This window comes from Ursus americanus, chromosome 13 (genome assembly GCF_024610735.1).
Source record: "Ursus americanus isolate L20-20 chromosome 13, mUrsAme1.1.p, whole genome shotgun sequence".
NCBI classification, from domain to species: Eukaryota; Metazoa; Chordata; class Mammalia; order Carnivora; family Ursidae; genus Ursus; species Ursus americanus.
The window spans coordinates 3,068,949-3,093,656 of NC_142139.1; the positions used below are offsets into that span (position 1 = coordinate 3,068,949).

Consider the following 24,708-nt stretch of genomic DNA (forward strand, 5'->3'; position numbering starts at 1 on the left):
GCTGCTTTGTGCCACTGGGGAATGAACCAATATGCTTAGCATGGTGGCATCTCTATTTGGGGAAATTTTAATCGGATAGAAGATTATAGGAAATAGGCCAGGTGGCTTCAAGTGTTTTGAAGTTTTGTGGAGAGCCCTTGTTCCAAGATGATCCAGAACACAAAGTAAGAATAAATGGGTAGCATGCACAAGCTGGGATATTTTAGTTTAATGAAAAAATAACTTTCTAACAGTTACATCTGTCCTGCCGTGAATAAGCTGCCTTTAGTAATAGTAAACTGCCTTGGATTCTCTCATGGTGATGTCATCCAAAGGATTCCTACCCCAAGTGTCAAATCAGATCGTCCATTTGAACTCTGAGAATCTGTGATTCTGTGAAAGTTTTTCTCACAAGCAAAACACAAGGAAATTTGAATTCCATTTTTGAAGGAGAAAAATTTAATATATTTTATCTTATTATACATTTTCCCTAAATTACAAAGTCAATAGCTGCAAATATATTCTGCTACAAAGCTTTCTGTAAGAAATATCTCTATAAGAAAATACATCTCATTAACATTTCCTGTAAATAAATTACTTCAAATAATAATTTTGGGATGTACATAAGGGAAATAATGCAAAAACCAGATTGTAAATGTGATTGCTACATAGGAAATGTTTGACTGAAATGTTCCATGTTCATGTTGCCAAGCTTATAGAAACCTGTTTGCACAGACTTTGGTTCTTGGATAGATTAGCTTATAATTTTTGTTTTAGCAGACATGTGGAAAAATGTAAATCTTAATCACCCTAGTAAAGCGTATGGGAAGCTGAGATTCTTAATAGACATGCAGGCTCAGGTTCAATTTCTACTGGGAAAACTTGAATTTGAAACTGCAGAAGGGGTTTAAGTAAAAGAAAATTAAGGAGTGACTTGCAGTCTATAAAAGAAAAGGTCAAAAGTAACAGCTATAAGATAACTTTTTTGCTTTATGCTCTAGACACAAATATTTAGAACTGAGTACAGTAAAAAAAAGTAATAAAATGGTTTCAAAGAATTTGGAAACGGTGGTTTCTATAGGTTAGCAATATGTAGATTCTACAAGTTATTCCATTTCTATTTTTTACTTTCAATGGCTGCAGAAAACAGAAACGATATCTTTGGCAAGAAACAGCTGTTGCAGAGAGATTGGTACAGAACTTTCAGACGGTGCCGTCGGCAAGCTGGGAGTTTGTGGAGGACAACGGAACCTTACTGTATGCCACCTGCCTCGAGAGTCCGTTTCATGAGACCTCCTCATGTTATTTTAGGGCCTCAAAAATATAAAATAAATATTTTGAGGTCAACTAGTGACCTACACAGAACTCATCTGCACAGTAAATATTGTGATAGCAAATCCCATGGAAAACTTCCATTTAGGTTGTGCTGCCTTGGGCTTCCAATGGGAATAGTCAGTTTGTGCTTCAGACATACGATCGACATGGTGCCAAAACCTGGGCACTGGATGAAGTTTTGTCCCTTTGTGTCCCTCAGTGCAGCACAAATGCAGATCAAGTCTCTGTGCTCAGCTTTTCCTGGCTGTGCTGCTGTGTCTGTAAAGAATAAATGTGTTTGCCAATCTAATTCTGTCGAACACGGGGAATGCCCAAGCTTCAACAAGTAACAGTCTATTAGCGCTGATGCTGTATCTTGGACACCTTAAAAATTTTTGCAGTCCATGAAATTCTGCTCTGTACTATTCACAAGGAATTGGGATAGTTTGGAAAATAAAATATATTCAAGGTAGGAATCACATACAATCAAGAAAAGGTGCAATATGCCATTCTAGAATGTGAATGGACAGTTTTTGTCTTATACTGGTCCTGGGGAATTACCGTGAAAATACATTTTCAAAAAATGTAAATAAACAGTTTAAAGCAAAACAAGTTTGTTTTTTTCCTAAAGGCATTCAGAGGAGACTTGCAATTATTTTGAACATATTTGGAAAACACTGACTGCTTTTTTTCTTGTCTACCAAGGCCTTTCTTTGAGCTATAGCAGTAGTGCTGCAAACCCAAAGGTGATTCTGTGTGGCGAATTAATTATGTGCCATGCTTTCATTTCCTATGTAACAACTCATTTTATGTTAGAGCCTGTTGTATGCCAAGGGACTATTGTGTTCAAGTATAACCTTGAGTGAGAACCATGGTTTTCAGGTAATTTCTACAGGCAATCACCAATCCAAGGAAACTGATCGTCCAGCACACCCTAAACTCTTGGGAAGTCACATGGTATTCGTCAGGACTTTTCACCGTGTGGTTTTGTCAGTAATGGCATTTGCACGAATGTGCACATTATTTACACGAACGAGCTGCGTCACGGAAATGCATCGGCTGCACTACACATGTTACCTCTTTCTAATCTGCTTATTCTCTTTCCCTTTTTCTCTCTCTGTGATCTCTATTTGCTTACAACATTCCTTATTTTAGCCATTCTTCTGAGCTCCAAATCGTCTTTTCCACCATGCTGTAATGCATTAAATACACAGATGCACAGTCTGCTAGTGATGAGCTTCCTCGGAGGAGATCATATTTTCTGACACACGTGGAGTCTGGCTTTGGAGGAATAGGTGGCATCTTTCCACACTTTGCACGACAGGCCCTTCGCACAGTCACACCGCTGGAAAATTTCCAGCCCGTGAGAGCCCTTCTTGCGCTGTTTGGTACAGACTTCCCCCTGATGGAGCACTGGCTTGCAGATTTTGGTCCAGAAGTGGCGAGCACAGCAAAACCCTTCGATGCAGTCTGCTGATCGCAGGCAGGGGTCTCCTTCATGCCCTGTGGAGATGGTGACCAAATGATATTACCATGACACTTTAGAAAAAAATCCTACTTTGCACACAGACGCACATACAGTACTTTTACTTGGACCGTCTTCCACGAAGTTATCACGTACGATGGAAAGTCTTGGATGCCTATCGATCGGCTCTCCCTCTAATCACGTCAGGCAATTATCGTCTCTTTTGACTATTCGCTGAGTATCAAGTCTTACGAAGAGCTAGGACTGCGCTCCATCTTGTCTTTATTTTGGCACGGTCTGCTCTTAGATATTTCTCTGATCATTTGTTCTTTTAATGAGGTGAGTGAAAAATAAGTAAATAAAGAAAATTGCTTTCAAAGTAATTAATTTGATGCGTTCTTGGGAGGCGTAAATAAACTCTGACTCGAGGAGAAAGCTGAAATTCTCAGGGACTCCTAAACCCCTGCGTCAGTGTCTAGCCAGGAAAACAGAAACTTAAGACCGAAGATGTTTAATGCCGAGAACGAGGCACGCAGGCGGTGGCAGGGCTAAGAAGGGCCAGAGGATGGTAAAGCAGCAGAGCAGGAGGCCGCTACCACTTTAGGCTGGAGGCCCCAGAGGAGAAGGTCATGTCAGAATCCGGGGCTGGAATTGCTAGCTGGGGCTGGAATCCCAACAGGCCCACCTGACAGGGAGCCTAGGACGTACAGTCTCTAAGGAGCTGTGATTCAGAACAGAGTAGAGAAAGGGCAGACAGCCCCAGGGTCAACCAAGAACCCATCATTAAAAACATGTGGAAGAACAAATCTGGATATTTAATTCAGAAAAAAGTGACTAAGTCAGCAAAAGAGCAAACACACATCACAGCTGGGTTGATGTGTAACCTATATAAAGAAAGGTCAATAAACTTCTCTGCATTTTTGCCAGAATGTAAATATCCAGGCTTTTTAGACCGGATGACCTGTCACTCCTCACTTCTGCTGTCACAAAAGCAGACATAAGTAATGCCTACACGAATAGGCCACCCTGTGTTCCAGTAAAACATTGTTTTGCAAAATCAGGCAGTAGGACAGGCCATAATGTGCCAATCCTGAGGTAAGGGGTGACCCGTCATCCCAGATGTAACCAGTCCCTGTGTGATACGGACATGCCCCACTAGGCATTGTCATAAGAGTTCTTCCTAGTTGCCATCAGAAAATTACACATAAAACTGTATAAAAATATGAGTAAATTTGAAACTGTACTGTGACATAGCTAGCTATTGGGTAGGGAGGGATACTCACGTAATGACAAATGCATGTGAATTTGATAGAATAGAAATAGGAGATTGGGTAAAGACATAGGTCTTCAGGGAGCATAGATAGGGGACAATTGAAGAGGAACTGTCAATCTTTTTAGTGCCATCCATGCCAACATGAATATTCCAGGTCAGACTAATAGGTCAGTCAGATATTCCATAGGATACCAGCTCTGCAGAACATGAAAATGTGGGGAAATGTTTTTGTGGTCAAGAAATATGGGGACCTACAGTGTTTAAAAAACTTAACCAGTTTTCCTCATTGCTGGGCTTCTCAGAGCCCTCAATATACCAATTATATAAAGTTCCCAAACTGGGAGAGGCATTATTACAGCACACTTTTATTCACAGGATGTCTTAAAGAGTAACGCTCCACAGAACACGCTTGAAAGAAGCCTCCTTTAAAGATGGACGTGTTTCATGCATTCAACATTTTACTGTTAGTAATAAAGTTCAATAATTTCATGCTTTTAAATTTTACTGTTAGTGATTAGGCTTCCCAAATATTTTGATATGGGTAAGGGGATTTTATGACCATATATAATCCTAGTAGAAACCAATTATTTTTGATAAGTTGGTCTATGAATAGCATATTGTGTGGTTGTTTAGTGAAATAAAATTTCTGTAAAGGGGAGAAAAAGATTCAAAAGCTTAGGGATTTAATCATATGACTACAAACATTTAAAGGCAGCACCGTTTAGAAAATAGCATGATTGTTCAGGGGTGCTGCAATTCTCACAATACATATTTCCTAACAATTTAAGATCTCTTAGAAATCTCCAGCATCCTCAAAATTAAGAATTAATAAATTCAGTTAAAATCTTGCCAACAAAGTATCTTCTCTGTATTTTTTCTAAAACCAATGCAATGAATTCTCAATATTTTAATTTTTCTTCTTTTAAAACAAGAAAAAGTAAGCAAAGAACTACAGACCGCCTACCTTTTATATGTGACATCTTAGTGTGCGGTCTTCCTAGATTCTGCCATCCCAGGTCGTGGTTTGAGTAGTGGCCATGGCTTCGATCTCTGTGTCGAGTGCCGTCCAGAGCTGGGATGTGGGGGGTTAAGATGCTCTCAGTGACAGGGATGCAGATGCCTGGAGATGGCAAGTAAGTGGTTAGACTTATCCGATTCTGTAAAGTGTGATTCTTATCCAAGTATCGTGCCGATGTGAGGTGTGAGGCTATCTCCTACCTATCATCTATCATCATCTGTTTTTCCTCTATTCATTCAACCATTCATTTATTTACATAAATAATATTCAACGATATGACTTAATATTAAATAGAATTAAATAGTTTGGCCTAAGTCAGGCTTCCTTAATTTGAATCTCGTCTCTCTCAAGACCAAGTAACCATGGGCAAAAATAGGAATAAAAACATTTCATCAAGTTGTGAATACATGTGAAATGTTTAGAATAGTGACTTAGTAAGTATTAAATTAGTGTTAGCTATTCCTACTTTTAAAACGTCTGCCCAGACATCCATCTTCAGGATCCAGGTTCCTATTTTCAATCAACAATATAACCCCAGTCTACATCGTAAACATCTCTAATGGTATGAGGCCTTCTTCCGTTCACCTGTCCCAGGTACTTCTGATAAGACTCTGCCTAGGGGTTGGGAGCATGTATACGGATAGGAGCCTGATTATCTTGTTTTATATGAGTAAGTTTATGTTTCAGATCACCTTCTGTAATTATTTAATGGTTTTTTCTTGTGTTGTCAGTGATTCTTCATTTCATCATTAGTGCTGAATTGTCTGGCGATAAATTCACTGAGATTGGGTGAAGTCATGCTTATGGATAGGCTGGGGAATAGACTCCTGGGTCTCCGTTTGGAGGAACCAATCACTCCCTCACTCTGAGTGTGGTGCAGGGTGGGGCCTTTCAAAGAAGACACCCTGAATATAAGAATCGAGGCATGAAACTGGGAGAGGGACTCACCTCCGTATTCCCAAACCACAGCAGGTGCCTTGTTTGGTCTTCTGCATGTATCACTTATGTGTTTACAGCTAGGCATATACAACGCTTCGGTACGGCAAATCCTAGATTGCCATAGAACATAAAGGATAGAAATAGAGGCCGGAGCCCAGGAAAACTAGGATTTGGGAGGTAATCCACGTAATCATGCACATAGCTAAACCACGATCCAATCCCTGCCAGTTTTGAAAGGCTCCTTGCGTTTCAGAGGTCTGGCTAAGGAGGAGGTCGTCGAATTTGCTAGACACACGTCCTACATTAACACGAAGGAGGCCCGTCACACCGAACTAGAGCTCACCATTATTGCAGCGGGTACCCGGACAGCACATGCCGTCTCTGTGGCAGCGCTTCTTTTTCCTCCGGCACACCGTGCAGGCCGATGAGCCCTGGTGGGGGCTGTGGCAATACCTCCCAACTTCACACTCCTTGTCACTGCTGCAAGGGTAGGCCTGCCAAAAAGCACACCACCACCGAACAGAAGGCCGATTAGACTGCACACGCATGAAAAGTTACCGCGGCAAATCACGATGGGCAATCAATCACAGCAGGTTTCTCGTCAAAGGAGATACACCAGTGAAATCGTGTTCTGGGCACAGATCCTACATAGTGACGCTTCCTTCATCGAGGACCCTATAAATACCGATTGTTGATGGGGACAGAGGTAAAGTTGATGCTGTTCCTGTAGTTTTGTTGACACAACTTTGGAGATGGGATTCACATTTTGTGTGGCTCAGTAGAGCTCTTAAAGGTACATTTGGGGGCTCAGAAATAGTTGTAATTGTTATACCGTCACTGATTTACCGTGTAAATGAAACAGTCAGCCTCGCTATTCGGTTTTTCATCTACTAAACTGGAGGAGACGAAGTTTAAACAAAACAACAAAGGGCTGTGCTAGAAGCTAAAACATACCTCCTGCCCAGTTAGGGAGCAAATACAGTGAGCGACTCCCCACAATTCTTGCCCGTGAGGAGCACAGCAGAGAACCACTTCCAGAACCGTTAGAGGTTCTGAGCTGTTTGGCACAAAGAAATCAAGGAGCAGCGTCCTCATTCCAAACTCAGGCGGTGAGCAGCCATGGGTTCTAAGCGGTCTAAGCGAAATGCTCAACTCCGATTACATCCTGTTCTCAGCAAACAGAGAGGCAGGCTATTTACATACAAATACGGCCCTAGGGGCTACGGCGCCTTCAATTTATACAGAAAGGACCTGATGGTCTCCATTTCTCACTGCGGGAGGCTACTTAATCAGGGCCCTAGATGATCTCCCAAAATAAAAATACATTCTCCTGTTATGTACTCCTTGCCTCTTGGAAATTTTTAGGACACTTAGAACGTCCGTGTTTGCACAGAGTTGAGAAACTGAACGGCCACACCACACATTAAACTTCCTCATATTTTGAAGCATGTAGACAGGGAAATTTATTTATAAGTTGTTTTTCTTTTCTTTTTGCAGTTCTTTCCTGTTTTCAGAGTAATGCATGGGTTTTTATTTTAATTAAAAAATACAAAAGTAAGAAGAAGCTACGTGGTTGTTTTTAAGCACGCATAAATGGTCTGAATGTAAACCTATGGGTCAAGTTTCTGTGACTCTCCAGTCATTAGTGGGATTTGAGTGCTTTGCTTATGAACTGAGGTCTGGTGGCATAGGTCTGCGTGCACGCTCTGTTTTCCCTTCTCTTTCTTTCTCCCGCTCTTACACTGTCTTCCCCCCACCCCACGCCCTCGCCCTTCTGCTACGTGTGGCTACATTCAGTGTCCCCATATTTTCTGTTTAGATCTGATCCTGTTCAGTTCGACAGAGGAAATAAATGAGGAGCCGACAATGTGAGGCTGAAAACTACATATTGTGTGGGGAAAAAACACACTTTCAGCATCATTACAATAGGAAAATCATGAATTTTGAGTAGCAAGTGCTTTTGAAGGATTGCATAGTGGCCATGTCTGATGCCTACATTATAATCGGAGCCAGATAAAGCTATAAAATGAATTTGCGTATTATCGTCCCATTCTGGATCTCCATCATTAGACTTAAGAGAGAATCTGAATGAGGCTACATTCAGAGTATTAGGCCATTTTTCAAGAGTCCAAGACTGATGAAAACAAAACAAATGTCACTTCCCGCCTTGCCACACTCTTTCCCCCAAGCACTTTACTCCCTTCACATTTAAACCCATTAATTTTAATTGAAATACAATTCATATGTTTCTGATTCATTTACATTTATTTCATCAAATTGTTTTGCAAGAAACATTTGATGTCTTACAAGTTTTTTTTTCTTCCTCAAAAATAGGACATGTTCTTTCAATGGAAATACTTGTGCTAGCTAAAACGTCACGTGCAATGTGCAACACAAACAACAAATCTTCAAGGGATTCTGAATATAGAATAACACTTGATTCCATTCCTTAAAAAAACGCAATAGTCTATAAGGTAAAAAACAAGCTGTTTGCTAAAAGTAGCAGTTCATTTTGCAGAAAATTGTGGAAGACACAACATTAACTTCCCATTCTCAGTTTGTGGGAAATGGCAAATGCTTGAAATGGAAACTATTTGATGTATGGGACGACTGGGGGGCTCAGTCGGTTGAGCATCCGACTCTTGGTTTCAGCTCAGGTCATGGTCTCAGGGTCCTGGGATTGAGGCCCACTATGTGCTCCACACTCAGCGGGGAGTCTGCTTGAGATTCTCTTCCTCTCGCTCTTCCTCTGCCCCTCCCCCCACTTGCACTCTCTCTCTCTCTCTCTCTCCCCCTCTAAAATAAATAACATCTTTTTTAAAAAAAATATCTGATGCAGATGCTATTGCAAAATGTGGTATGTATAGTAGTCCTCTATTTGAATGGGGTCACCGTAAAATTCTCACCAGTTTTTCAGAGGAAATCTCAGTAGGTGCAAGAGATAACATATATTAGAGGACAGGCAGTTTCATTGTGCTATTTCTGTACTTTTATTTAAAGCCAATTTTAAATAGAAATGACACAGGCAGAAAAAATATGCAGAATTTTTTGTAATGAAAGATTATTCTTAATGCGATCTTGCACTTGAAATGCAATCCCAGAACATAACATTAAGAGCAATTCTTTGACAATTAAAATAAAATTTTAATAATTGAAATGCAAGGTTATATTATATAGCTTCTACTATGCTTAGGAAACTCCTTGCTCCAATAAACAGCCTTCAAATATGAATAAAATTTGAAAATGATAAGACAAATTGATTGCAGCAGGTTTTCAGGGAAGCAAAGAAGATGGGAGCATGCCTTCCCTTCTGAAATCAATGTCTCCCTCCCCAGATCTACTCAGCCATATAGTTTCCTTTGGCATAACCATTAGCAACAAAACACAGAACAGGAGAAAATATGGATCTGAACCATTAATATCAATTCTCATGTTTTCAGCCTACAACATTATTTTTCAATAAACAGCTTTAAATAGGACATTTTCATCTCAAGGATGCGGTCTCAGGGATGAGCTTGCTATTGTTTCTTCCCACATTTCCCCCTTTAAATGTCTGGAAATGCTATCATAGTAGGTAAGAGAGGGAGGGAGGGAGGGAGAGGGGGGCACATGGTTAGAGTAGTTATGAGGGTCCTGAGGAAGTGATGACTGTGGCATTAATAGGCCACTGAAGGAAATTACATAGATTAATAAAAGCGCCATTCAGAAACTTTCCCATAGGAAAATCTTTATTTTCCACTTACTTTGGCCTCAAAAGGCTATTGCTGTTCCCGTCTGACGATGGTTTTATGGCAAACAAATATTGAATTTGAATCTTAGTCTAACTTTCCACTAAACAAAAACAATAATATGCTTCCCCTGCTACTTATTTGTATAAATTAATAAGAGGACTGATTTTTTTTTACCTGCTATGGAAATTATTAATAATGAATTTGCATGGTTCGTTGTTGACTCGTCTAGGTCAAGTCTGAGGAACAGTGACATGTGGCCGCATGAGCACCCAGAAATACTTGCCTTCATGCAAAAATCATTCATGACTTCGCCTCAGTCACAATGAGGACATGGATTCATTTGAGATACCTAATAATAGCGGATGATGGGCCATGAATTAAGAATATATGAGAGCTGTCCATGATCAGGCCAAAAAAACACAGAAGTTTTGCCCAACCCCCTTTCTAGGCTAAAAATAGAATGGTTTCTGTAAATAGCAGCACTAGTTATCATTACAACCATGACATGAACTGAAAAAAGAGTGAACACATTGGACACAGTTTGAAAATAAAGTCCATCAAAAATGAGCATTTCTTTTTAGTATAAAAGATTTTTTTACATCCATTTACTCCATGCTAATTTGGAATCATTCTTTAAAATTTTAGCAATGAAATAAAGAGAGGTTAAGTCACTTCGGCAGATAAGTTCCATGTGCTCAGTAGCAGGGAATTTGGGGATTCGGGGTGCCCTGGCTTGTAGGCCTCCCTGCAAGGTACGGTGACTAAAAGCATTAACTAGTGATGGTTTGATGCACACAGAGATTAGGGGTTTTCAGTGCTGACCTGTGTGCCGAATTTAGAGATTAGAAAAGTAAACTTGGCCACCTCTCTCTCTAGAAGCCTCCAAATACCAACAGCATGTCCTGGAGCAGCTGTTGGACAGACAGAACATGGGCGGACAGCGTGGGCAATACTGTAAACAACATTTTCTCATTTCATTTCTTGACAACAGTTTTATGTCCACTTAAACTCAATGTAATCAGAGTTACAAGTAAAAGCCCATCATGCTATTAATGATAATTAAATAATATTCTAATGAATGAAATAAAATAAAATGTTACTACATCTTATTTGAACTAATTGAGCCTTTTTTTTTTTTTCAATTATTCTCAAAACCGCAGGGAGAAAAAGACCTGCTAATTCGAGATTAAGATTCAGGGTGGGACTTATTCTTATTTTTCAGGGCTTCCCATCCCTTAAAACACGCAAATGTGACAACGACGGAATCAGACCTCTAAGAATAACGACATAGAAAAAAAGTGTTCTAGGGACCTCAGCAGCACCGGCTACTGAACAAACCTTTGGCCGCAACTAAAACCTTAGTGTAACTCCTGAGTTTTCAGAATAATGACATTGTTCCTGTTTAATGATGGGGAGAAAACAAAAGAAGACGGAAACATCACATAGTGTTCATGTGGGCTGGCCACCCATCCGGATTCTTGCAAGACCGTCCTAGTCTTGTTGTTGTTGTTTTAATGGGGACAATCCTTTGTCCCCTCAAGCACTGTTTGTAACAATCGGAAGTTTTCTGGAGCCAGAAAAACATCATCAGCTGGGCAGGCAGAAGACAGCCTGCAGGGGGATGACCCAGCTGTGGGAATGAAAAACATTTGGGGCGAGTGGATAGAAGGAGGTAGAGCAAAGGGCTGGGGACCAGAACGTCTGGGGTCTCAAAGAGAACATAGCAGAAGGTTGGCAATCACATTTGGGGAATTGGCGCCATCAGACTGGCTCCCCCAGGTCCTTAAAGAAAAGATTAATTTCCCTTGCCCTGAAGGTCCATATGCTAGTTCTCTGTTTCAACGTATATGCAAGTATGCTGTCCTTTAAGGTGGTAATTTCAAAGTCAAACCTTAAGATTGCAACTTCAGGACGTGCAGGGACATACAACTCAAGCTGGCTGTGCAACCGGATCTTTCCCTTTGTCCACAGTTACCTCTAGGGGATAAGGGTGTATCTCTGAGGATTCCCGAATTTAAGGCCAGGAGAATTGAGCTACATTAAATTGGAGGGGAGAAGTTCAGATATCTCACGATGTTCTGGATCTGTGCCATAGGTTCACTAAGGCAGCTGTTTGGGTATTCATTCAGTATCCAATAATTGTTTACTCCGCATCCATTTCTTGAACACCAGACACAACCAGTTCTATGATCTACAGATGTTTTCCCTGCACCATCCCTAAGATAATTTTGAAACGTATATATCCTCTCACGCATTTGACATGTAAAATTTTTCAGTATAAATTTAGTTTGTTTTATGAATATGGCATATAATGTTAAGCATTTTATAAGATGAAGCTCACCGTAATTTGACATGATTCAATAAAATAGCTTTTACCTACCTGATTGATCAATGCATACTGACCCTAAAATAAAGTCACAACATAGTCATGGATATTTTTCTTTGAGAAAATTAGTTTTAGAAAACGTCCAGTTAAATTTTAAAATATACAAGTCATCACAGCTATTTTAGATGTTCTGTATCCAGAATTTTCCAGCCAGCGCCAAGCTTCGCTTTTAAAGAATGACAAGACAAGGATGCCCTAATCAACCATTAAGACCATCTTTGTTAAAACCAATACTCCAAATTTGACTTTAGTCTGTCATCCATAAAAAGTTTTATACTGCTGGTTAATGCAGTATATCAAGATTTGGAATGCATGACGATTCTGCCTTTCTTTCCACATAAAATGGCAAAAGACTTACTGTAAACACAGGCACATTCCCAGGCAATTTTAAGAAAAGAAATCATGGGAGTTAAGGATATGGAAATTGATTTCCTGAGAACAATTCATGCTGTGCATACATGGAAAACCTTTGACTACCTTTTCCACATATCCATTTTTGGGCTGGGGTTGCTAGATATTTGGTTTTTGACACAGAAGTTCAGAGCTGAGAGAATTCTGCTAATGCTGCCTGGATCAGAGGTTAGGAAAGATGGATCTCTGCCAGTGGTCCATTAACTTCCCCAATGTGTTCAGAGAGCTTCACTGAAATCCCAAGAAACAGTAATTCTATGAAATCAAGGCAAGGTCCTCCCTAACTTGGGTTGCTCCACCCTGTTCTCTGTATCGCATTAAGCAGAAAGGAGATTCCAGGGAATTCTCTACTTTGAACGCAGAACACACGCTCAACTGTAACATGTACATTGCTGCGATTGATCGTGGGCAAATGGGCAAAGCTAACCCTTTCCATACAGTCTCGGCACCTAGAGAAATTGACACCTTGTAGTTTACCTGATTTTTTCCCCCTGGTTTTGACCCATTTTCCCTTTATTTGGGATAGATAGGACAAAAACACTTCTGTTCTATACTCAAAAAGCAGCATCTCGGGAGTATTTCTGCAGCAATGGTTGGAGCCCTTTACACGCCATATATAATTATAAAGCCCTTTGTAATTTGGCGATTGGTGGAATATAATTGTTCTAACCAAAACAGGAAGAAACCACACAATTTTTTCTTCTAAATCTAGGATCGAATGTCTACAATATAAAATTTTCAATGTAGCCTTTCACGTTTTCCTGACCTCATGACCTTCAGAAAGGTAACGTGGTAGAGAGGATTTTGGAATCATCCTGCAGTTTGAATTATGCCTCCACAATTAATTCATTGTTGTAAGTTACTTAGAGAGTCTCAGTTTCCTCCTTAATAAGATGGATATCATCCCTACCTTCAGCAGCTCTTCCCTACTTACCCAATCTTTAAAATCTCATGGGGTTTCTTTAAAAACTACTTACTCACAGACTCTTTCTCACAGAGACTCTAATTTTGTAGAACCGGATATGGTCCTGGAGTCTGTATGATTATAGATCATATGATCTGGAGATCATAGATAAGGTAAGATAGGGAAACACTGCTCTGTAGGACTGTGGCATAGGTTAAGGATGTCTCTTGTATACACATCATACAGAAAACATCTGGTCCATGTGAGACACGGACTCAATATTACCTCTCAGATAGACGCAGGTCTAATTGGGAAATTGATTCCCTGACACATGAGTCTAAGTAAGAGATTCACTGACAACTATTTCCAGAGAGCTTCCTCCTTACTTCTACTACTTAGCCACTGTGCTTAGGGGTAGGCTTGAGAATTTCTGAAACTATATGAAAAAATAAAGTAACACATAACAAACACACCAGCGCACTTTGGGAGAAACACAGTGTAGACTCAGAGCTGTCAACGCACCCATCGTGGCTGGATTATTTTGTATCCCCATGCGGTGCACACCCGTGTCTTGTTGGCAATGCATAGCTTTGGAGTTTTCTTTGCATCTTGTATCCTATGGGTCTTTACAAAACAAGTACTTTTCCTCCCCGTACCAAGTATGATAAATAGGTGACATGTGTTTTTATTATTTCCTATTTCTTGTAGAGCATCAAATTCCCTTCCCAGTGAAAAATCTCATTCAAAATTCAAATACTGATGTCCGGGTAGATATGAAAACTTAACATACTCTCAAATTGGCCGTTTATGAAAAACCTTCCTTATGATTACAGAATAGGTCAGTGTTGGTGACTATCTGAGCCCAAGTGTAAACACTTGTGAATTTTAAATGTTACATGAGTTTGAGCCATTTTTCACTTGTAATGTCATGGTTTATAAATGAGGATAAAAAAATCCAGTAAAGATATAGGTTAATGTGTATGTATATATATGTTTGTGTGTGTGTGTGTGTGTGTGTGTGTGTGCATAAGTTATCCAATGTATTATTTCAGGAGGCACACCCAGGAAATGTGTGGCAGAATTTACCCACGGGAAGGTAGGACAGAGTTATTGAGAATGGAGAAAAGAGGAAAATTTTTGTTTCCATGTAAAGCCCTTAAACATTTTCTAATTTGCACTAGGTGCGTGAATTATCTATTAAAATTAATACAATTTTTTAAAGAACTAATCTTATGAGATTCAAGGTGAAGTTTCTAATTCTTTGCTAATTTACGCTTCATAATTTTTGGCTTAGAAGGCTTAGAAGAACTTAGGTTTCCTAGAGCCAGTACTTCTTGCAAGAGTATCAAGAATCCAGACTGAAGTTGCTTAATTAAAAATTTTCTGTTTTGTTTTATTGATGTCACCTTATTAGCCGAATCAAACTATTAATACATTTAAATTATATATAAACAATCCATTGTTCCGACAACTACTTAATTGAAGTAATGTTTATTGTCTTATTCATTTGGTATAGAACATGCAAACTTTACACTGCTCCAATCTCATTTAATTCTCTTCCATCTCCTCTAGGAATTAGGGTAGAATAATAATCAAATGGCCATTTGCCACATTCTATTCAGATTTTGAGGAAACAGTTGATAGAAGCCAATAAAATCGAAAAGCTCATTCTTTTATGGCTGGTAAGATGAAAAAATCACAGCAATATATAATCCTCAATATTCGTTTGCAGTGAAAAGACTCAATTACTATTTAAGAACTATTTTAAGCCCTGTATAAATATTGCTTGAAAATATAAAATGTAATCATTCAAATTTAGAGTCATAAACAAGAAGGCAGGCAGCATTTTATCCCTCCAGGTGTGCTGGGAGGAGAAGCAAGGACTTGAGAAGAAGCGTGGACCAACGTGATTCCCCAGAGGGTTGGAGCAAGAGATTTACTTAATCATGATAGACACAAAGATTGACTTGACTAAAAACCTTTTGATTAAAAAAGTAGGATGCAGGGGCTCAGTTGGTTAAGTGTCTGCCTTCGGCTCAGGTCATGATCCCAGGGTCCTCGGATCACCCCACATCAGGCCCCTTGCTCAGCTGGGAGTCTGCTTTTCCCTCTCCCTCTGCCCCTCCCCCCAACTCGTTTGCCCACTCGTGCTCTATCTCACGAATAAATGAATAAAATTAAAAAAAAAAACTATTGAAAAAGAAAGGAAAAAAAAGTAGGATGCAGAGGTTGTTCACAATTCTAACAAGAATCCTGCCTAAATAACTCATCTATTTCTGCTTCTGCCATTTGGAAGGAAATAAATAGTGTGTGTGTGAAGACTCTTGGACCCGAGTCATTAGGACCCGATACACTGCTGACATATGAGAGACTAAAGCGCAAGCTACGTGTGCCGCAGGGTGGAGGACTTCAACTCCTGAGCTTTGGATAAGCCAACTTGTCTGTTACTAGGAGAAAGGAATGGAAGCCATTTAATCTGTTATTTTGCCATCCCAGCTCTTTCCCATTTCCCAGCTTGAGTCCTTCTCTAGCTATCTCAAGCTAATATTTATATAGCCTATAAAAGAGGTTAAGAATCTGTGCCCCATGCCCAGGCTTCATTTTTATTTTTATGGAACGTTCAGTTGATGGGACAGGTCTCACACAGAAATTCCCACAAGGAGCACTCTAAATAGACTCATATCACCATTTCTGGGTTCCAAAGATCAGGGCAAACTGTGGAGAGAGTTGGAGCCAGTCTCAGAGTCTCTAACGTTAACAGAAGGGTTAAAGAAAGCATCTGGGTAGAATAGTTGCCTGACTTCCTGATGGATGAAATTACAATAGCTAACGCTACTCATTTATTTCAGACATTTGCTAGATGATTGGGTTCAAAAGCCCCAGCTTGGAGAGTATTTTTATTTTTAGGGTCTGATAATCGCAATTATGTGACCACATGTTGTTTATTAAAATAAAATGCTTTTCCAAAAAACAATCGATATCTCAATACACACGTGGTCTTACTTACCAGCCTTCTACCCCCATGAACCAATTTAAATTCTTATTGTGTGGAAGGACGAAGAGAAGGTCAGCACACAAGGACAAAGGAACTTATTCAAGCAAACAGCGTGGCATAAAGACAAAACTCATTGGCTTATAATCTACTTCTAATAAAAAATTCTATTTAAATGCTTTGTTACAGGGTTGGAAAGGGAGGAAATTATAAGCCAGATGACAGATTCTTTGGTTTGTGTGACCCCAGTGTTCAAATCTCAGCCTCAGAAATGTGGTGCATCTTGTGATGACATACTCAATGTGTTAGTAATCCCAGAGAAAACACATTGAAGACGTTGGTCCCCCACGCCACCCACATCCCATACATCTGCTTTGGTGTGGTGACCAGCACATTCTCCATAGTGCAAGGGAGGTCAGATGATTTGTAACTAGATGAAAAAAATGAAATCCTGTCTTCAGGCTTAAGTCACTTCCCCTCCATCCCTTGGTCCTTCCAGCCCGTGCAAAGAGTATGCTCCTCTGTATTTCTGCTGCTTCCTTTGTTGTCCCTTATTCATTACTAAGAATCCCCAGATGTACTGGCATTGGACTCTTTGTAACACCTCTGTGTCTGGCTCACATTCCACACTCTGTAGAAAATATGGGGCTTTAAAATGTGAGATGGGGAAGGGTGGGTGGGAAAGAGAAGTGGAGCGCAACTAGGAAAGGGAGGAGCACCCACCCCACACACCTGCCCTCGGGGACCAGGGTAGAGCTGTCCCACCTCGGCACAACCCCGGGGCTGCTGGCTAGTCAGAAGTCTAGGCGAACAAATGGAATAGAATTCATTAGCCAAATGGCTAATTGAGTTTTTATACAATTTTGCTAGGGTTGATATGTAATCCCTACTTTTTTCAAATTTTTTTCCCTCCCATGCAATGCTAAAATGTTTCTAGAACTAGGTTTGGAATGCTATCTGAAATGTGTCCTGTTTGTTTGAACTGAAGGAGGCAGCTGTGTCACAACAAAGATTACCAGAAAACATTTTTGTTCTTAGCATGACATATGATCTCCATCCCCCTCCCCAGCACTTGCATTACACATGCCAGTATATGGGGCTCCTTGCACATCCGTTAGCCACACCCCCTCAGGACCAGGCATTTGTACACATTTTTCTTCAGCCACATTTACTTCACCATCGGAATAAATCTAACTCACCGTTCAGAGACTATATCAAGTAACTCTACTTTGGGGAACCCTTCTGGGCTGGTTCCTCCCTTCCAGCTGATGGGGATGTCCCATTTCACCTACGCCCTGTCCATGCCTCCTGCTTATCTCTACCACGATACAGATCATGCTCTGTCACGTTCTTCCTCTGCTTTCTTCATGCTCTTTGATTACAGAAATAATCTTTCAGCTCTGTATCCCCAGTGGTCACATTGTTCCTGGAATAACAAATAGCATTCTGCATTTTGTCCAGTAATGAATTAACGAACGAGGTTTTGTTGTAAAAGAGTTTGGAAATTTGTACCGCGAACTGACAAAAATGCTCACATAAGTACCCATTGGAAGATGGTTTAAAAAAAAAAAACTTGCGGGGCGCCTGCGTGGCACAGCGGTTAAGCGTCTGCCTTCGGCTCAGGGCGTGATCCCGGCGTTATGGGATCGAGCCCCACATCAGGCTCCTCCACTATGAGGCTGCTTCGTCCTCTCCCACTCCCCCTGCTTGTGTTCCCTCTCTCTCTGGCTGTCTCTGTCTCTGTCGAATAAATAAATAAAATCTTTAAAAAAAAAAACTTGAAAACTAAATGGTGATTTTTTTAAATATATTTTGAAATGGATTTTTAAAAATCAGCTAAGTTCTACATAACCATTTATAACCCAGCACTATATCGCTAGGACATCATTTGTGTTTCAGAAGAAAGGAGATTGGTTGATGAGTAATTTTCCAGCCAGCAACTTGGCTTCGTGTTTCATGTGGAGCCTCAAATTCACATTTTCAAGTACGATCACCAGTTTCTTTATATCACATTCCCGTGGCTGATGATATTTTTCACATGCAAATTATGTAAAGTGAAAAGTAGGCTCTTTCATTTCTAAGTGGTATCCCTGACCTCTGCCAGAACCATCATGCTATCCTCGTGGCCCTTCACAGCAGTGACTCTGGATCTCACCTCTTTCCTAATTGTCCTCAGGCAATTGTTGAAGCCTATTGGGGGGTTAGAAACTATGACTCAGTACTTCTGGGGATCAGACGAAGCTGGTGACACTCCACCCTAAACTCTTCTAACTTTTGTTTGCCTTTAGCTCTTACTACTTTTCTCCTCGGGGGATCATGTCTGATAGGGTTCATAGTTCATTCCACCACTGTGGCACATTATTGCAAAGAAGCAAGAAGGGGAGTGAGTAGATCGTGATGGCTTCCTTTAAACATCTTGGAGGTACACGGATGGAATACTAAGGGGGTCCAGTCTCTTGATACATCTTAGTCACAGCAATATAACAACCAGTACATAATAACAAAAGCAATTTTTCCAAATGTGTGCCTCGTGGAATGCCCCACCAAAGCATTCACTGGATTTCGGACTTGTTTATGCTCCTAAACAAACCGAGCTGAACAAGGTTCTCACCAGCCATGTTAAACTAGCTAAGTCTCACGGCCATGTCAATTTTTACCAGAAAACGGGGAGAGTGCTTCTAGATTTTGAATCATATTGATTTCAAGTCACGTCTATGGTTCTTGTACGTGCGTATCCAATGCCCTTCATTATGCCCACACATCAGAATTTTGGAGACATCTGTACACTTTTCGCACCCACTTCCAACTTTAAAAACTTAAAGAAATTTACGAAGGACTTTATTCAGCCTAAGATAGGTACATATTTGATATTGGTAAAACAATGAGATGGGCCTATTGTCTGGGCAAAGAGGTAAGAAATAAGAACTCTGCTTTCTAGGTTAAATTTTCTAAGTTATACGTTTGCTACATGTTTTGAGTCCAGGCAGGGATGTCACGGTGTGTTTTAAAGAGTTGATTTGCTATATGACTCCTGCGCAGTTTAGCTTCCCAGCCTGGAGACTAGAGTGATTGGATCCCCTTGTTCTATAGAAAGAGGAAAGACACAGCCACACCTGGGCACAGCAGGTATCAGACAGGATGGATTACGGTCTGACTATAACATTTCCTGGGTTTAAATGAGATCACCAGAACTTCATTCACACAAGCAAGTCAAGTTGTTTCCACATTAACATTGGATGAAGTGATTTTTATTACAAAACCCAGCACTAGCCAGGCTCTTTCTGAGGGCAGATCAAAAGCATAAGGATCTGGTCATGTGCTGCTTTTCATCTCCCCTTCTCGAGCACAGCACTGCCTAATGCACGCTGATCAAATTCTGCCTGGGATTTTAAACAAGATGGTCTGGAAAAGCCAAGAATAAGCTCTTGAAATAAGACTGCTCATCCCATAGTAACGAGAGTTGGAGCTGTAATTTTGTACATGGGACATTGAAAACTGTTTACAACTTGCAAATGATGATTCCAAGAAACATTAGAATGCCTTTCTTATAGAGACACATCAGTAACTAACAGCAAATTTGCGAAAAAGTCCAGCTCTGCTTTCTGGGAACCTTCCAAAAAGAAATCACAGCTCTTCAAAACACAGTTTCACAGAATGAATCAGTTAAAAGAGTAATCAGTCAGTTACTGATTCTAGAATAATAATTAATATTAATATTTAACAGTAACTGTACATAGAGCTATTTGTCTTCAAAGTAGTGAGCTCCTTAAGTATTAACAAATTAGCTCTCTCTGTCACCACTGCCAACATGTGTTTGGAGAGCTCTAGGGAGAACTGTATTTAACATCCGTGTGTTCTGTTCTGGTAATATCCGCAGGGCGATCTTTCCACTTTTAAATAAACATGTTTGGATGTACAGAGATGGGGTAATAATGCACACCCATGTCCTGCCGTCTGGCTAGTTCGCTGCCGAGTCCTCAACCAATACCCAATCAAAGGCAAAAATGTGTTTCCAGAGATAGAGCAGTGTGGTTTTCATTGAGGACAGACTTTGCCGAAAATAAGACAAAAATTGTCTGGGAATTTGGGTGCATAACCTGGGTGTGGTGAGGATGAGCTTTTCACATTTCTCACTAGAGTTCAGTAACTCTCCACAGAACCTCAGCCCAGCCGTGGATCCTTAAACCCACCATCTCACCAGCCAAAAAGACTCCTCCTGCTAACAGATGCCACAGTTGTTAGAGCTACTCTACGAACTGCACATATTTTCATGAGACCCTGAAAATAACAGGCTCCTGGAAACTACAGATATTTTGCAGATGTGCTTTCCACAAAAATGAATTTCACAATTGGCCTAGGTACTTGATCGGTATGTCACTTTATAAATGAATGAAGACCATTCTTCATTACAAATCACACATTTTGATGATAATCACTTGTCCTTGATAATTTCCAAAATTGTAAGCACTCAAGAATTCTATTTATTGGATATTTCATGATTTTAAGGAAGTGTTGTTAACTTTTAGTTTTAATAATAGTATTGTGCTTATTTTTAAAAAGTTCTTTTCTCTTGGGGCTCAGTAGGTTAAGTGGCCAGCTCTTGATTTTGGCTCAGGTCACGATCATGTTGGGCTCCATGCTCAGCGGGAAGTCTGCTTGGGATTCTCTCTCTCCCTCTCCTTCTGCCCCTCCCCGACTCCTGTGCACACACGCATGAGCGTGCGTTCTCTTTCTCTCTCTAAAGTAAATAAATAAACCTTTTTTTTTTAATGTTCTTTTCTCTTAAAGAAACAGCTGAAATATTTGTGGATAAATAATATGATATAAAGGATTTATTTTTAAATACCTTGCAGAAAGTGGGGATGAGTTGGGCAATGTGGACAAAGCAAGATTAGCCATGAGCTTAAAACAACTGAAGCTACAAGATGGGCATGTGGGGACATTCACCCATACTATTCTCTCTACCTTCGTCTACTCTTGAAATTTCCCGTAGGAAAAAACACTAAGAACTCCTCTAACATAGGCAGAACTCTAAATCTAATCCTCAAGGAGCAGCCAACTCCAGACGCATCTGAAAGCCCTTGCTTCCACACGTAGAGCACAGGCAGCAGCCCGACATTGAGGAGTCAAAATTCTCTCCTTCTCCGGATTCCGTCCTCACCTTGAAGAGGCTGAAAAGGCAACCTCTGATAAGACTGCCTCAGGCTGACAAGACTTGAGAGTGTGAATAAACTTCTGAGCTTCCCCAAACTGGATTAGTCACAATTTACTAACTGGAGGGGACTCCACGTTCATTGTATTCATGAATTTGTGCTCCAGCCTCTGATGTTCCAATCTCTAGAGTGAAAATTACCCCAGGAGCTTACAGGAAAATACCCACTCCAGGCCACTGCCAGCCACTGGGTTGGTAGAGATGCCTAAGACATGGTTCCTGCCTGTGAGAGAAACACAGGGCAGACACAAGCCATGGCTCATGCAGTCACGCCCGGGTGGGGACGATACACTTACTCTCAGCCCATCTTCTCAGGGAGCACACAGGAACCCCATTATCTTCGAAAAGGCAGACAAGGGGAAAGAATCGATATCAGACTGAGTGGAAATTTTCTAAGTACATGGAGTTTCTTAATTTTTTGGCTTTGGTTTTGGAAGAGCTGGACGTATATGTCAGACCTGGAGGTGTAGGAGGGTATCTCCGGACACCGACTACATCAGTTGCGGCTGGTATTCCCCTCCGCCCACCCCAAATTCATCCCAGGACAGCTGCTTTGAGAAGTACTATAAAGATAAAATGGTTTCTGTAAAATGCCACATTATTTGGCAACACTTGCTAAACGTCTAATTGAAATGACAGGGCTCTCTGTTTTTCAGCAAAAATAAAAGTAGCCAAGAATAGTTACTCTCTGAATAGCCTTCCCACAAACTCCCATCTGTAGAGCACCTTCTGGTTGGCACGAAGCCTTCAGGCATATTTTCTCATCTGATTTGGGAGGTGAGTTGGGTAGGCAGTACTTAAAAAATTATGTGAAATTCACATATTATAAAGTTAACCATTTTAACATGCATAATTCAGTGCCCTTTAGTACATTCACAGTGTTGTGCAACCACTACCCCCATCTAGTTCCAAAACATTTCCATCACTTCAAAATACACCCCTTCCACCCAAAGGCATGAAGCAGTTTGGGTAGGCGTTACTAACCTCAGCTTTATAAGGGAGGAAGTTACTCAGCTGCTGTTAAGTGACCTGCAGAGAGTAAATGCCTGATCCAGAAACAGAACCCCGACTTTCTAACGCTGCGCTCCTTCCCAGACAAGTGGTTCTCAAACCTTAGCCTACATCAGAATCACCTGGAGGACACATTAGACCACAGATTGCAGCGCTCCAGCCTCAAAGTTTCCCATTCAATGAGGTCTGGGGTGGGGGCTGAGAGTTTGCATTTCCAGTAAGCTCCCCAGGGATGCTGATATTGCTGGTCCAGAGCCCACGCTTTCAGAACGCCGTGCTACACTGCGTTGCCTAGTCTCCAATTTTCTAATTTTAGATTTTGCTAATTCAAACAGGGATGTTATATATTTAAACAAAGTAGGCTAATAGGAGGTGTCGGCTTTCTCTGCCTCACGGGCTGGATGAATGTGAAAATGAAAACCTGCAGGTGAAAGCACTCTGTCAGCTTAAAAATTGCCGTGTAGATTAGAAGCTTATTCCTTGCTGAAATCAGTCCTTTTTCTTAATTAGCTAAGCATGTTATCTTTTCCAGCATGCCTGAGAAACTATGAAAACTATAAAGTTTGTACTTCCAAAATGCTAGAACGAGAGGTATCTCCTATCGCGGGTCTGCCACACAATGCCTGGCAAAGAGTGGTCTTTCACTGTTGAATGAACTAGTTTACATAGCAAAGGTAAGAGGGCTTCCTTTAGTAGGACTTGAGGTGCTTCCAAATACAGGGCGGTATAGAACCGAAGTTCTTGACACCCGCGGACACAGCTGTGTGCATAGGTTAATTGCTGCGCGAGTCAGGTTTCAAGTCAGTGTCATAGTCTAACTGCACTGCAGGATCTTAAAGGCATCGACTGGGACACCCCCTCCTCTCCCAGACCTCTGCATGAGTTGATGCCAGTGTTTCAGCATCGACCCAAACCACTTTCTTTGCCGGCCCCTCCCCCATGTGTGTACATGTGTACAGATGACAACTTGTAATACAGCCAACATATATCCCAACATCTGCCTACCAGATCCATGCACGCTCTCCTGGTCACTTAGCTTGAGGTTGGGTGAGGAGGGGCATGGCAGGAGAGTAAACGGTAGAGCTGACAAGGTCTTGTTTCTAAAGTGCTGGGATCCTTTAATCTTCTTTCTTCCTTTGATGTCTGAGATTTCCTTCTTTACGCAGTGACACTGGGACTAAATGAAACACCAGGAAACCATTTACCAGTAAAGGGTGTGTGTTACAAACACCTGCAGAGCCCATGGTACCAGGTGACTTGAATTACCCACATATTTCTAGATCTCTGCTCCATGGGTGGGTGGCTATTTTGACTCTTTTTAACTTTGGGCAAAAAGATGACAGCTCTGGCCACACTACTACGACTTCTATTTATTTTCTGTCCGTACATCAAATAACAGCACAAACAATTGGACAGACGGAGGACACCCCTTTTATAGCTCCGATGGATAATGAGCAGTTGTACACGTAGAATCTTTGTACAAATGGTTTTTTGACTCAAACAAAAGAGATAACGTATTGTGGTCCAAGTAGCTGAGGGCCCGGAGACTAAATTCTGGGTTCAAGTCCTGATCACCATCCGTTAGCACAGGGACTTTGCACATATCACTGTGCGCTTCTGGTTTGCCATCTAGAGAATGAAGGAAATCACCTAAAAAAAGAGTTTTACTTTGTCTTTTGTTTTTAATAAGCTATCTGTTGCAACTAACAAAAAATTTACCCATTTCCCAGGGGCAATTTGTCATTAATCTGCTTTTTTCTTTTTTCCCATTACAGAAATAATAGGACACCTCCTTTCATAGTTTGCACCTAGTAAAACAAACTAGATATCGAAACAGAACATTTGGTAAATGTGAGACAGCATCCTTGTTAAAACAGCCTGGCATTACCAAAAATTTCTAATCAGAGCTGATATTTACTGAGAATTTACTATGCTCCACCCTCTGTGTTAAGTGCTTTCCAAACAACGACTTGTGTGTGAGGACCCTGCACAGTGTAAACCAGGTCCTGAATGGCAAAAACTTTCACAATTTGATTGCAAATTGTCAAAAAAGTCCCAGTAGGGGACGCCTGG

At 40.8% G+C, this 24,708-nt stretch overlaps 1 protein-coding gene across 2 annotated transcripts in view; it reads right to left on the minus strand.

Moving 5' to 3' along the window:
- Positions 1–442: 442 nt before the first annotated feature.
- DKK2 (dickkopf Wnt signaling pathway inhibitor 2) overlaps positions 443–24,708 on the minus strand; it is a 259,460-nt gene continuing 235,194 nt past the window's right edge. For both annotated transcript variants that reach the window (XM_087866382.1, XM_045799212.2), the window contains 3 exons: positions 6,332–6,482; positions 4,996–5,151; positions 443–2,796 (listed from right to left, as the gene is read on the minus strand). In XM_087866382.1, coding sequence (XP_087722508.1) covers positions 2,546–2,796; positions 4,996–5,151; positions 6,332–6,482 — 558 coding nt within the window. In that variant the 3' untranslated portion in view covers positions 443–2,545. The remainder of the gene's footprint in view (positions 2,797–4,995; positions 5,152–6,331; positions 6,483–24,708) is intronic.